The sequence below is a fragment of the Sarcophilus harrisii genome, chromosome 2 (genome assembly GCF_902635505.1).
Source record: "Sarcophilus harrisii chromosome 2, mSarHar1.11, whole genome shotgun sequence".
NCBI classification, from domain to species: domain Eukaryota; kingdom Metazoa; phylum Chordata; class Mammalia; order Dasyuromorphia; family Dasyuridae; genus Sarcophilus; species Sarcophilus harrisii.
Genome location: NC_045427.1, coordinates 386,906,696 through 386,922,681, shown reverse-complemented (window position 1 = coordinate 386,922,681; position 15,986 = coordinate 386,906,696). Strand labels below are relative to the sequence as shown.

At 35.4% G+C, this 15,986-nt stretch overlaps 1 protein-coding gene across 1 annotated transcript in view; it reads right to left on the bottom strand.

The window, feature by feature from the left end:
- The window catches only part of GALNT10 (polypeptide N-acetylgalactosaminyltransferase 10), a 152,705-nt gene that overhangs the window by 22,071 nt on the left and 114,648 nt on the right, over positions 1–15,986 (bottom strand). Inside the window, exons 5-7 of the mRNA XM_031953573.1 lie at positions 10,368–10,553; positions 7,335–7,518; positions 3,764–3,881 (exon numbers count right to left, since the gene is read on the bottom strand). Of these exons, the coding sequence (XP_031809433.1) occupies positions 3,764–3,881; positions 7,335–7,518; positions 10,368–10,553 (488 nt within the window). The remainder of the gene's footprint in view (positions 1–3,763; positions 3,882–7,334; positions 7,519–10,367; positions 10,554–15,986) is intronic.

The following is a 15,986-nucleotide window of genomic DNA, read 5'->3' as shown; positions in this document are numbered from 1 at the left end:
CTTTAAAAAATGCAATTAACTCCAACCATAGTTTCAAAGCTAGGAAGAGAAAGATCAAGTCTAGATCTCTGGACTTTGAGTCCTAATCAGATGATCTTTCAGTTATACTACTGTTAAGTAAAAGGTATTTCTGGTACTTGAAACTCTAGAAGAGTAAAGCAAATGTGTCTGCTTTAAATAGGAAAGTAAAGATATTAAGAGCTAGACTGTTACTTAGCTATTCTCCATCTAGGATGGCTCTTTGATTGCCAGTGCAGTAGTCCTCCTAAAGAGGCTGAAGATTCTCTTGAAAATTCATGCTCTTATCAATTTAATCTCTAAGTCTTCTTCATCAAGACTTCTCTCTTTTAGAAATATAAGGATCAATGATCAATTCTTTACTCTCTGCTAAATATGACCCCATCTAAATTTCTGAAAATACATAGGACCTTGCAGGAAGAGCCTCCATTCTTGCTCCCCAGGAAAAAAAAAAAGAAATTAATTTGAGTAAGTTTTGCTCTCTATAAATGACTACTTCTGGCCTGAAACAGGACACACAAGATTTATCTGGAGTGGTGGAGAAACGAATGAACTTGCCTCATCCCCCACAGACTAGGCAGGTGTCTGATGGGATACTGGAAAGACAAAGGACACCTTGATGTTGTCATAAGGCATTAGAAATGTGTAGTTTTAAAGGGAGGAGAAAAAGAAAAATAAAAGGAGAAAAAGAAAAGTGTTTCATAAAGGCCCAGGAAGGAGCATGATAATTTTTTTCCCATTAAACTAAAAAAAGATAACTGGATCAAATAGAAACAAGTTTGCTTACTTTCCCAAATCACATGAGACAGAAAAAATACAGCTTCATCAATTAGTCTTCTGTAAATAATGTGGAGAAAAATACCATTTGCTTCTTCATAATTGCTTGACAAATATAATTAGAGAAATCTCTTTTAAAAGCCAGAATGAAATTATTCCGTTTGAAAACTCTTTTGATGAAGAAATCCCTTTCAATTTATTCACAATATAGAAAGACTTGAAGGGCACTGGTCAAAATGCAGTGATTCACTCCCAGTTTTATCTTATTGCTTTAAATTTCATCAGAATCCCAGGACTTCATCTCTACCAAGATTTTATGTACCTCAAGTTTAAAGAGCAAAAGCAGAGGTGTGTGTGTGTGTGTGTGTGTGTGTGTGTGTGTGTGTGTGTGTGTATACACTATGCTTTAATCCACCTTAAGTCTCCATAGTTCTCTCTAGGATGCAAATAGCACTTTCCATCACAAGGCTACTGAAATTGTCTTGAATCACTTCAGTTGATTATCATATAATCTTGTTGTTACTGTGTACAATGATCTCTTGGTTCTACTCATTTCACTTAGCAGCAGTTCATTTAAGTCTCTCCAGGTCTCTCTGAAATCATCCTGCTGGTAATTTCTTACAGAACAATAATATTCCATTACATTCATATACCATAACTTATTCAATTATTTCCCTGCACCTAATTTTCAGTTTCTTTATGCTTTATATTTTAAGGTACTAAAATCCCACTCCAATTTGTTATCATGGCATGAAAGTGACCCTTGGTTCTCAAAGTCTATTCTGGTAGAACACAAGCTCTGGCAGGTTCTACCAAAGTAGGAAAGTTCTGAATTTGGTAATGAAGAGAGATTGTATCTGCTGTCCAAGTACTAGTACAGTTAAGTATAGAGATGTTCATCACCAACATGCTCATCCTTTAGTGATGAATTCTTTGGCTTGGTGGCTCTTACAAGAGTAAAAATGCAAAATGGCTCTTGGTTTTGTGTACTACCATTTTTATTCAGTTTCAAAGTGAAGGTGGGGAAAGGGTGGAAAAGAAGACAGCGATTTTAATCTACCTATGTACAATAATTTAACTACTGGTACTTGAAGTGTGGGATCTTCTCTCAATGACCTAGTTGATTTGTTGTTGATTCATTTTATTATATTTGACTCTTTTTGTATCTAATTTGGGGTAAGATGCTGGAGTGGTTTGCCATTTCTTTCTCCAGCTCATTTTACAGATGAGGAACTGAGACATATAGGGCTAAAAGCCTTGTCACACAGCAAGTCAAATTTGAGCTCATGAAGAGTGTCTTCCTAACTCCAGGCATGGTACTCTATCCTCTGTATTACCTAGCTGCCCGACCTAGTTGGTACATTAATGAAAAAAAAATTACATTCAATTTGTAAGGGAGATTTATATACTGAATTCATCTATTCAGTGACTCAATATATCACTGAAATAATATCAATGATATTAACATAAATATAATCAGGAGTTTCAACTAAACATAAGCATGACTCACAAGTTATCCTTGGAGAGCTGAATAAAGGAACTGTTGGACCTGGTTTCATCTTGTACCTGAGGACCACTGAACACATCACTTCATGGGATGCTTCACCACCCTTGTGGTATTTATAAATAAGGCAAGAAAATTACCATGAAGGTAATTATAATTTATGTACTAATATCTGTTGTAAATGATGAGTAGACAGAAAAATTCTATGAAGAATTGGATAAGATCATTTACGACAAGGTTTGTTAACATTTTTTTGTATCATGCATCCCCCTTTAATAATTTGGTAAAGCCTATGGATCTCTTCTCAGAATATTTTTAATACACAAAATAAAAAAAAATTACAAAGGAAACCAAAGAAAATTTTTTTAAAAAAGTGACTAAACAAGTTCACTGAGCCTAGATTAATAACCCCTACTCTAAACTAAGTCAATACATATTTTGATACTTTGTAGTTTTAAATTGAAGGTGACTCAAAGCAAGATGGTAAAAGATGTTTTGGAAAGTATGGTATAGGAAAAAGAAAAGAGGGCAAAGGCTTACAGAATATCTAGAAGTCACGCCACCATATTATAAATATTTCTTTTATGAAGACCATTGGAAGGCCTTGTGAATACCAAAGAATACAAGAGAAAAACGAAACTGACTCTTTTAACAGATAGGAAGGCTGTTTGTCAATGTGGGAGTTCTTTCAGATTTGACTATTTTCATACAATTAGAGCAATAAATTGTTAGAGCAAAGGTTAAAATTAAGTTGAAAGAAAGGATGAAGATAAGAAGATAATGCATGCAATCATGATAGCTCCAAAATAGGCTACTGAAACAAACTGTTGATTCTGAAAAAAAAAAAAAGAGAAATGTATGAAGACTGCCATATCATAGGGAAAATACATAAAACAATCACCACAACTATGGGATCTGTATTCTTCATGAATCAATCTCAAAACATTCCATATTTTTGCTTCTTGATTCTGCCATCCTTCCTTCCATTCTCCTCTCTTTCCGTCAATATTTTTCAAGTATTTACTATGAGTATAGCACTGTGTCTGATTCTGGAGGATATAAAAAACCCCTTGGAAATGATCTCTGAGATCATTGAATGAGAGAGAAAGGAAGGCATGGAAGTTCCAAATGTTCAGAGTATGGAGAATGATCCAACTTAATGGAGAGAAAGAATACTTGAAAAAGGGTGACAAGAAATAAAACTAGATTGTACTTAGCACAGTGCCTTGCCCAGAATAAATGCATAACAAATTGAACTGAATTAAAAGGTAGTTTGGGACCAGAAAAAGGATGACCAGAAATAAGGAATCTTGTCTGGTCACTGGGGCTGACTGACCCTTGGGAGTCTGGCATCTTTTATACATGCCAGAGGGTGGGTAGGCTCAGACATGTACCCAGCTGGCTATTGCATTGCAGTGCTGATTGATTCTAAGGACGAAAGGACTTTGAGAGACAGTTGCTCACCTTAAAGGAGATTTCATACTGTTCTCCACCCCAGATCTCCAGGCCAGGATCGTACCCTCCCAATTCCCAGAACCACTTTCGATCCACAGCAAATAGTCCTCCAGCCATTACAGGAGACCTGTCAGGAGGAAATGGGTCTCAACATGACACATAACTGAAATGCACAGACAGTCCCGTAAAAGTCACCATCCCATAGCCTTAAAGCTATTTTGTTCTGAACCACCCCCTTGAAAAATAAATTCTCAAATCAAAATGTCATTGTTCAGTCATGTCTGTCTCTTCATGTTCCTCCTTGGGGTTTTCTTGATAAAGGCACTGGAGTGGTTTGCCATTTCCTTCTCTAGCTCCTTTTACAGAGGAATAAACTAAGGCAAACAGGGTTAAGTAAGATGCCCAGTGTCACATAATGAAGTGTTTGAGGCCAGATTTGAACTCAAGAGGAGTCTTCCTGACTTCAGGCCTGATGCTTTATAAACTGAGACTTCACACAGCAACACTACTATTTACAGCCCAAAAAAGGGTCCATGACAGAGAGTATCCTTCCAAAAGGTAAACCATCCTGAAGGGAGCACTGCACCCAGAGTTAGACGTGGTTCTAATTTTAGTCTCATCTTTAACTTATTTTGTGACTTTAGCCAAGTCATAACCTTCTTGGGCTTAATCTGTCTCCTCTCTAAAAGCAGGAACATCCTATTTTATGTGTTATTTCTTCTTTATAGGGATATCTATCTAATTCCCCATCAGAAAGTCAGGAGAAAAGAATACTTCTGCCATTAATTAAATGCTAGTACTGTGTGAAATTCAGCAATTTATTTTCCCTCTTGGGGCTTTCATTTTTTTCTCATCAAAATGAGAGGCTAGTCTAGAAACCTTTACTGTTTCCTATGATCTTACAATTCAATGAACTCAAAACTATAAAATCAGAAAGGACCTCAGAGTTCTATCTAGTTCACCTTGTACTACTTGACCAGAAACTCTTTCTATATCATTCACAGCAAATTGGGACATATTCCCAACCTTGTAATAGCAACACTGAAATCGTATTGTTTCCTGGATCAGCCCATTCTACGTTCAGACAGCTTTCATGATAAGGACTTTTTTTCTTTACATCAAGTGTAAATCTCTTCCTTTTCCACTTTTACCCACTACCTTCATCTCTATTTCAGTCCTTCAAAATACTTGAAAATAGATCTTCCATCCCATTTAATACCAGGCCATGGCATGGTTTCCCAATTCTTTGATTTGCCTCATTGTGAATGTGTACCTTTTCTAAGATGTTGAATCAGAAGCAGACACAAACTCTAAGATACTTTCCAGCTCTGACAGTCTCTCAACTTGTGAGTACTTTCAATTAACTGATTTTTTTCCTTATAACAAAAGTTTAACTTTACATATTCTGATGTTTATATTGAAAGAGATTTATGTAAGATATATTTTTATTTGCTATGCAGGTATATATCGGGCAACTAGGTGGCACTGCGTATAGGGTGCCAGATCTGGAGTTAAGAAGAAATGAATTCAAATGTGACCTCTGGCACTTACAATCTGTGTGACTCTGGATGGGTCACTTTTAACCTTTGCTTCAGTTCCCTCATCTGTAAAGTGGGGTTATTGTGAGTATCAAATGAGACTCATGGCAAAGCGCTTAGCACAGTGTTTGGGACATAATAAACAATATATAAATGTTAGCTATTATGATAATGATTATTAGGTTTTATTATTATCATCCATATGTACACATATATAGGTATCTACCTGTTGATCAAAGATAAAGATACCTATATAATTACTTTCTGAGATTACTATACATGCTACTCAATCTCATATGCCTTTTGAAGCATCAGCTGCAGTGTTACATAGCCTTAATTAAGGACCAGAATTATGAGAGGTATAAGAGAAAAAAGTGTCTTAAATTAGAAGACTAAGCTTTATTGTCAGTCATCTTCCCTCTCTGAAACTCAGTTTACTCTTTGGTGAAATAGGGGTAATGATGCTTACACTATTTATCTCATGGGTTATTGGGGAAAAGTGCTTTGTAAAATATAAAGTAGTGCAGAAATGAGTATTGTTATTATCATTATGAGTCACAGCCTCTGTAAGATCCCTAATCACCAATGATTGGCACTCATATACTAAAACTGCTAATTAAGATGGGAAAATAGTCTCAGATGTTTTACAAAGATTCCAACAACTACGGTTAAAATTAACTTTCAATTCCCATAAAATTCAAGTCACCAGAACAATATATGTTGTAAGTATTCTAGGCAACTGAATTTTAACATATTCTTATGTAAATTATGATGTAGACTAGTGGTGGCAAGACTCAAATAGAAACAGAGGCCACTAGTCCACATGTACAGATTCTTATGGGCCATATGTTGACTTAGTTTTAAAATGTAATGTTATAAATGTTTTATTGTATTTTTATTTATTATGTTAAACATTTTTGGATTACATTTTAATCTGGTTCAGGATGTACTCCACAGTGTTTGACACCACTGATATAGACTATGGGAGAACCAAATGGGTAAAACACTGAACGCTCTAAAAATGGCATTCTACCTACTTTGAATGAAGGAAAATGGGAAGCAGGAATTTCTAAGATGATGGATTAAAGGAATTAAAGATATTTTGTGTCAAGAAGAGACATAGACCTCTGTCTTCAAGTATTTGAAAAACTATCATATGACGAGGAGTCAGAACTGTTTTTCTTAATCCTAAAAGGCAGAACTAGAAATAATAAAGGAAAGTTACCAGGAGGCAAATTTCACTGAATATAAGAAAGAACTTCCTGACAATTATAATTCTCCAGCAATGGGTTTGGGTTATCTTGAAAGATCATGAACAACTTGTCCCAGAACTGATCAAACAGAACTTGACTTGCATCCATTCTGTTAAGGATATTTGAGAAGGGGAGGGAATAGGATGAGATGACTTCTGGGGTCCCTTTTATGAATGATGAGCGCAGTCAGGCTACAAAAAGAGGAGACATCACTCACTAGACTGGGGGGTGGTGGTGGTAGCTCCCTTTTATTTCTGAAAAGTAGTTATTTTTCATCTCCTTAAACATCAATATGTTGGACATTGAGAAAGAGCTGTATTGTTGACTATAAAAAGTTCTGAAAAAGGCAGCGAAGGAGACACTGCTATCATAAATACTGAGAGGCCCAACAAAACGATGATACCATAGATTAGAGATCTGCTGGGCCAACTGCCAACTTTAAACTCAATTAGCAGATCCCAAACATCTGCTTGTAAACTAACTATATTAGGTATTAGTTGAAGAAGATACTTTGTTAACTGATTTGAGGCACAGAATGGTACTGGACTTGGAGTCAGGAAGACTGAGTTTAAATCCCTCCTCAAGACACTTAACTTGATTTATGATCCTGAACAAAAATCATTTAACCTCTCTGGGCCTCAGTTTTCTTATTTGAAAGATAAAGAGTTTAAGCTTGATAATGTCTCATATCCCAACTCTAAATTTACGATATTACAATTTTTTGATTTGCTGGCAGAGTGGCAAGAACTTTGGTCAAACTCAAATAAGTAGACTGTTTCACACACTTACTCAAATGGATCACTGGGATCAGATTTCTGCAATTCCAGAGGGATGGGAATCCTCTTGTAATACATCTCCCAGTCAAATGCTCCCCGCATAGCATCTCCTGCCTGTGTCTTATACCCAAAGTGATCATTATCAATCACGTCAATCATTGGGCACACGATGGTCTTTCGGTTCGAAGCGATACGGTCTGAAGAGGCCAAGAAACATTTATTAGGTAACAAATGCAGATCCTTTTTATCATGGAGATTTATACTACCTATAGGTATCTTAAAAATAATTTCCCTGTGCAATTCAACTAACACCTGAATTTGTCTTATGTTTTAATTTTGTTAACTCAATTGGCTGGCATAATACCAGAGAGGCTTCAAGTAGTTGTTATAACTATATGTGGCTATGGGCAGTCATTAATCCTCTCTGAGCCTCAGTTTACTCATTTATGAAACAGATATAATAATAATGGTGATAATTAAGATAAGAGAGTTCTCTAACTCATAGTGCTATTTTAAGGAAGGTGTTTTATAAACTATATTAATGGGACCTCCAGTACAAATTACCTATCTGAAGAAGTATCTATAAAATAGTGTTTTGATTTATCCAGGTGATGTATCAAAGGGTATCTCAAACAAATACATCTAGGAAACTTACTCTAAATTATCAGATGCAGAGGAATTGTCATGAGGGATTAGACCATTGCTTCAAAAGTTATGCCAATATTCTGTAGTCTTTCCTTCTGATATGTTCGGGCTGGTGTAAGCTGAGCTTCTTATTGGAAAGGGGGAGAACTAATGCAAAGAATACTAGAACTGTTGGAAAACCTGGATTTGAGTTCTAGTTCTCTCACCATCTATGTGGCCTTAGGCAAATCAGTGAGCTGTTGTTCAGTTTTCTCCCTTTTCTAAATAATTGCATTACTCATTTCACAGGGTTGTTGTGGGGAACAAACAAGCCAATTTATGTAAAAGGGCTTTATAAGCCATAAAGTACTAGGGAAATGTAAAAGATCATTATATATTTTTCTAATAGTGGTTTTCTATTGGATGACTGACTCTTCAGGCCTGGAAGTTATCTTCTACTTTGGGTCTCAAAAGATGACTGTCTAAATTATGCAGAAAGACATTATGGCTTTATGGATGAAAGCTATGGACCCACCCATCACTTCTTATATTAGTGTGGAGACAAACATGTCTACACCCATGACACATATTTATGAAAAATATCTATAAGAATAATTTTTCTATGTATGTTTGCTGATTATAAAAATTACCCTCATATATTTCTATAGAAATACAGCTAAGGACAATGTAGACTAGAAGCTCACCTTTGTATCAGACCACTAAATTATTTTTAAGAGTCACTGAATGACCCCACAATGTCTTGCTCTTCCAAAACAATATAAATTATGCGATTTAATGGTGTGTATTTTTTGTAATGAGAGGCAGAACGCATATGTTCTCTGGGTTTAATTAAATGAACAAAGTTCACTAGAAATAGTGGGCTTTATCTTTCACTCAATATACTGAAATATTGGACTTTGGGGGCTAGAAACTCACAAGTAGTTGACAAGATATTCTTCTGCATTGTATTAGAAAGCATATCTACATTCCCCATTATACTTTATTGGTTCTTTTTCCTTACCTAAGCTCCTAAACATGGAAGATTCTATAATGCCAAATCATTAATTTTCTATTCTTCACTCTCAATACTCTCTGACTTGTAGAAAAATTCATGCTTTCAATTGAGTTCTATGCTAATGACTCCAAAACTTGGCTTTGTAGCTCTGTTCCTTGCTTGAATTCTAATGCCTAATGCATATCTTCATCTCAAACTAAATATATTTTAAATTGAAATCACCTTTATTTGACCAAGATAGCTTTCTTGCCAACTTTCCTATCTGTTAAACAGACATGCAAACATAAGCATGATCTCTGATTTCTTCCATTCCTCTATATTCAACACTAAGACCTTCTACTATTTCTATATAATATTTTAAAAATTTATTCTCCATACTTACTGCCGCTACCATAAACCAGGATTTCATCATTTCCTTTTTTTTATTTCCTAGAGTACTTATAATAATAGAATAAGAGAAGATTTGAATTTGAAGGGATATCTAGTCCCATCTCCTACCCAAAACAAGCATCATCTCTACACTATCCCATTATATATATTTTTAAAAACCTGATACATTTCTAACCATTATTAGCTCATAGTTAATAAACATCCTCACCACCCTCCCCCCCACCAAACAGATATTGAACTCTATCTTCTATATCTTGAACTTATGATTTCTGAGCCCAAGATTAGGACTTTTTGTTTATCCTTGTGAAATGGACTCTGAATCATTATTTCACTTTTTTGATCTTTCTAGACCTCCATTTTGTCTTCCAATATATAACAATACTTCTTAATTCCCTGTTACTGACAAATTTGTTAAAGAGGTCAAATCTCCAAATCAGTGATACAGATATGGAATAAAAACTTGCTTTTCCAATCCCGTGCTCCCTACTAGTCAAGCTTTGCTTTCCTTTGACCTCCCTTCAGATGACACTGATTCACTTCTTGAATATGATTATTCAGCCAATTATAAACTCCCTAACTATAAAAATAAGTTGCTTAAATCCAGGAATACTAAGTTTATAGTAACTTCATGAACTATTATTAAAGTACAATTAACAATAAAACCCTATTCAAGAGGGAAATATGGTTAATTCAATGACTCATTCTAAGTATTTCCTAGTCAAAGAATTGAACCTTCTCATCTCTCCCACCTTTCATCCTTCTTTCTTTCCTTTTTATGTATTCCCTTCCTTCTCTTTAATTTCAGATCTATTAATCTGCAATTCCCAACAAGATGGTAAGTTGTTTATATATTCATCATGGTGCCCAATACCAGTCTGGGAACACAACGTATGGTCAATAAATATTTTTGTTGATTCAGTCCATGCAGAAAGACAAGTCAAGAAGGCACCCAGATATTGAGAGCCTATCTTCACTCTCTAGAAATCAACCACCCAGGACATTGCTGTGTCTCTTTACCTAGTAAAGGTGGTAGCCAATTGACATTAGCCTCACAATGTGAGTCCAAAAATGTAATGACATCTCCAATGGCTACTGAAGCCCCCAGCATCCGAGTCCTTATGAGTCCCTCCCTCTTCTTGGTTCTGAGGATTCTTACATTTGGAAATTGGGCCATGTAATCTTCCAAACGCTTCTTCAGATGTTCTGTGTACAGACAAAAAAAACAAAATGAGGTGGGAGTGATATTAAGAATGGTTTCTTATTCTAGAGTTCCTCTATATTTTCAGCTTCTTAAAATTGTAGGTTGTAACCCCTATTGGGTTCTCATAATTAAATGTGTGAATAAACTGAAATTATGATTTATTATCAGTAAATGTTTAGTTTGCATACCTATTTTATATGTCTGTATACCTGGATTACAAAAAATTTCTTGGGTGAAAAGCAGTTGTGAGTAGAAAAGGTTTAAGAAGTCCTGTTTTATATATCATCTCCCTTTGTAAATGATCCCCAGCTTCAATCTCTAACGCCATAGGGCAAGGAAGGCAGCAGTAGTACATGATACAGTATACTGGTATGTTGAATTAGGTATTGGGAGATTTGGGCTCTAATTCTGGATTTGCCATTTACTTAGTGTTTGACCTAAATCACTTACCCACTCTTCCTCTTTTTTTCCTCACTCTTCCTCTTTACAATGAAAGGATTGGATTCTAAAATCCCTTTAATTCTAACCATTTATGTTCCAGGATCTGTTCTGCCCCTGAAACTATGCACTCTGTGGTGATTTCTGGGTCTAACATTATATGTTTTAAGTTTCCTTCCAGATTTAAAATTCTTTAATTTGATCATTCATTTGTACAAATGATTACCACCAGCTCCTGGCTCTGGAGCCAGTACTACCTGATTTTTTTTAGTTTTCCTCTAAAGTCTGAGCTCAGTAATGACTGACTTCCATTGATTCACAGAATCAAGCCCTGAGCCTTTTTCACTCTTTAAGAAATAGTATTTTTTAAAATTCCCATTTTCCAAAGAAGAATTTTATTGATACTTTTGTTTTTTTTAATGTCCTCTTTACTTCTTAATATGGTCCGCCTTTCCTTCTTTCCAGTTCAGTGAGTCACTCACTAGTACAAAGAATAAAAAACAGGAGAGGAAAAAAAGCAGTTCAGCCAAAATCCTGACCACATCTGATAGGATATGCAATGTCCACCTCCTTATCCCACATTTCTATAAAGAAAGGAAGGAGGCTCTTTTATAGGGTCATAGTCCCTAATGTTCTTTATAAAAAAAAAAGATATTATAGCTGCTTTGATTTAAACACCTCTCCAAATTTAGCAATTCAAAGAACATTTTTTTTGTTGTCCACTATGTACAAAGTGCTGTGTTTGGCGAGGAATGAAATAGAAAGATAAATAAGATATGGTCTGACTTTTAGAGGATGCAGTCTAGTATAAAAGATGAACACAAACAGCTATAATAAAAAACAGACCAGAAGTGCACAGTGCTTTGTGAGACCTGAGGAAGGAGAGGTCACTTCTTGAGATCACTGAAGGCCTCATGGAGAAGGTAGCATTGCAGCTGGGCCTTGAAGGATTTCAATAGAACCTTCTGTAAGACCCAGTCACTTGAGTATTTTTTTCCTCCATAGCCTGTGCAGCTGGAGCAATTACCATATACACAGAGTAGTTAATGGGTTCAGTAAAATTGGAACTCCTCATTGTTTGCTCACAAAGATTAATACAGCTTTCCTTAGCCTGTGGCAGCTTCTGTTGGAACCACAAATCAATTCCCCCCTAATTCAGCTGCTAAATCTTTCCAAAGGGGTTTTTCTATGAGATCAGACAAGACATTAAGAGTCAAGATGACATTACAGATACACTGCTTTATGGTGAGGAACTCTATCAAAGTCAAGGATAAAAGAAAAACCAAAAATCTATAGCTATCATCTTTGACTGTGGCTCATTTACTAGCAGATGACCATTTCAGGTCACTAAAATGACAGTGAAATTTTCTTTTTTGAGGATGCACACTTCTAAAATGACCCTTCATTTTTCATGTCTTGAAGACCACTTAAAAGTAGAGAGGTAACACTAATTTCCCTTGACACATATGGCTGCTGTTAACTTGAGACCTACTAATTAATCCCTGCTAACAGGTCATGGAAGTCTGAATAATTATTTGAGACGCAATTAGGCTTCTCTCAGATTTTATTAGAAGGCTCATTTCCATAAAATCAAAGATATGATAATTTAATAGAATCAACTCCTCTGATAAAGATATTTTTTAGTAAGTCACAGAATGGGAGAGAAGGGATTTGCGATCATAAAATAAAACTTCAGAGTTGGAAAGGAATGTAGAACAGAGTATGTTTACAGGCAGAAGGATTATCAATTCTAACCTATTCATTTTACAAATGAGAAATGACTTGTCTAATGACATATAAACTAGTGTGACGCTACTAAATCTTAATTGTGTAATAATGGCCAAGTTATAAACTTTAAATATGATTTCATTGCCAAACAGAAATAGCAATACCTGATGTAGGAGTTACTGAAGATATTGTATATAAAATAACCTCTAAGTATGAGCCCTTATTACTGTGTAATTTATTTTACTGTACTGTACTGTAAATTATTATTTACTGTGCTTTGAGCATTCCTAGTTTTTGGCATAAGTAATAAAGGGAAAATGTAATAGTTTATTAAAGGTATTGGTAATTTAATGGGTTTTGGTGGGGAGGGATAGAATTGAGAAGATGAAATAGAGATATTCCTTCATTTAAAAATTAAAAAAAATCTTTTTTAGTCTCATTCAATTGTCCATCTTTCTGCATCCATCTTACTGTTGCAGTCAAATAGTCAATAAGCATTTATTAAGTGCCTGGCTATGTGCTAGGGATATAAAAAGAGGCAAAAGACAGCCCCTGCCTTCAAGGAGCATGCCATAATCCAATGGAGGAGATAGCAAAGAGCTATGTACAAAAGTTACAGGACAAGAAGGAATTAATCAAAAGAGGAAAGGCATCAGAATTAAGAAGAATCTTTTTGTAGATGGGATTGTAGTTGAGACTTGAAGTCAAGGAGGTCAGTAGGCAAAGAAAAGAAAAGAGAACATTTTAGGAATAGGGAATGTACAGAGAAAATGCCCAGGATAAGGGATGGTGTCTTGCTTTGTGGACTGAAGAGTACATAGCAGGAAGAAAGATAGAAGAAAAATGGAAAGACAGGAAGTGTTAAGTCATGAAGGGCTTTGAGTGACAAACATAAGATTTTGTATTTGTACTCTCTAGACCACTAAACTTTATGAGGCCATGCTTTGGGGGACTTAATCCAATCAATTTTGGAAATTTCCCCCATGGATTAGTGAGTGAGTGAGCACAAACTCAAATGATACACTTAATTAACAGGTCTCAGATTATGTATCATATTCCACCTGGACTGGCCATTTTCTTACCATTTGCCTTTTATATATGGCACCTCTTTCCTCCCTTTCCATCTCTTGCTCTGGAGACTGTAATCAAATCCATGCTAATACTTCTGTGGAAAGCATGTATCAGTTAGATCCCCTATGGCTCCTCTTACCCTCCCTGAGATTTTCCCTCTATGGAAGGAACTGCTTTATTTATTATTTGTATTCCCCTCATTCAGAATAATTCTTGACAAAACATAAATGCTTAATAACTGCTTCCATTCATTTTGCGGCCTCCTTTATGTATAGCAATTGGGAAAAGTCAATCCTCTTGTGACAGATTCTATTGCCACAGCTTCAGCCAAACAATACTGTGTGACTTGTTGATGACTGATTTCTCAAAAGAAATAAATGAAGGAGAATTAAGAAAACAAGAATAACTTCATTTTATACATATGAAGGGACAAATCTCTTTCACACTTAAACTACATCTATGTATAAAGGGGTCAGGGATATAGCTAAGTAGGGACAAAGACCTTGGCTCCTGAGCTTCATTTGCCCTTTTAACTTTTTTTCCTGTCTATTGCTCTACATGGGCAAACAGGAGAGACTAAGATTTCAAAAATTGGAGGACCCTTAACTACCCCTTTGTAATTATTAAGCAAATAACTGCTGCCATATGGCAAAGTCTTCAAAAAATAAAAATTTAGGGAGTAAATTAGTCATTGTAGGGTAGGGTAAGATCTCTGTCCCAGGGAACCTATCCCTGTGACAGAAGACAATAGAAAGAAAAGACCAAGACCAAAGTGATTAGTGAACTGGGACAACCCCGCTCTTTTTTCCCTAAAGAACTTGGCAGGGGGACTGATTGCCTGCCCAGAAGATAGAAGATCTTAAGAAACCAGACACTGAGGTAATAAAACTGGTGAAAACTTCTGTTTTCTAAAGGAGCAAAGCAGCATCCGAGGCAAGGAGGCAATGGAGACTAGTAGAATAAGCAGTAAGTTGAGGAGGTCAGGTCAAAGGTGTTCCCCCTTTATACACATTCCCTGAACACATATGTTTTTATGACATTTATGTATACATGAGAACTTTAATCATATGAGTTTCTTATATAAGTATCTTTCCTTTTGTTTCTTTTGTGTAATGTATCTAACAATCAATGCAGTGTTTATTTGTGGGAGAATGTGCACCAGTTCTATGGGAGAAATGTTTTGTTTTTATTTTAATTTTTTCCATTAAATTTTATTTTGGAATTCTGAACTCACTAGACAACAAATAAAACCGGCATTTCCATTAATATTGAGGAATAGGAGAGAATTATACATGAAATTACAAATCTTAATTATGTAAAACTTGCTTTTCTTTTTAAGTTTTCTTCTCACTTTTTTGGGGGGGGAGAAAGAAGCTCTATTGCTAATCCTGCCCCCCTCCTTCCCACTTGTAATTTCCAAATTGAAAAAGAAAATCCTTGTAACAAATATGCATTTTCAAGCAATATAAAGTTTGATGCCTATCAAATTCAAAAATGCACATCTCATTTTTACTTCTGTCAGGAGGTGAGTAATGTTCTTCATTACAACTCATCTGGTCACTGACCAGAGTTCTTAAGTTTTTCAAAGCTGTTGTCTTTACAATGTTTTTATTGTATAAATTGTTCTTTTGGTTCTATACCCTTCATTGTGCTTCAGTCCATATAAATCTTGACAGGTTTTTCTGTAACCATTCTTTTCATCAATTCTTAGAGTGTAATAATTTTCCACATTACAATTATATATTATAATTTGTTCAGTCATTCCCCTGTATGTAGGTATACTCTATCCCCTAATTTCCAATTCTTGCTATCTCTAGGGACAATAAAATTAAAAAAAAAACAAACTAATTTCAGTAAAGTCCCAGGATCTAAAAATAAATCCACACAAATCATCAGCTTTGACAAAATCCAACAGGAAAAGATAAAAAGAAATTTGATTTAAAATAACTAGAGAAAGATCTAACTCAGTTTCAACTGATCAACGATGGACAGAAGCAGCTACACCCAAAGAAAGAACACTGGGAAATGAATGTAAACTGCTTGCATTTTTGTTTTTCTTCCCGGGTTATTTTCACCTTCTGAATCCAATTTTTCCTGTGCAACAAGAGAACTGTTTGGTTCTGCACACACATATTGTATCTAGGATATACTGTGACATATTTAACATGTATAGGACTGCTTGCCCTCTGGGAGAAGGG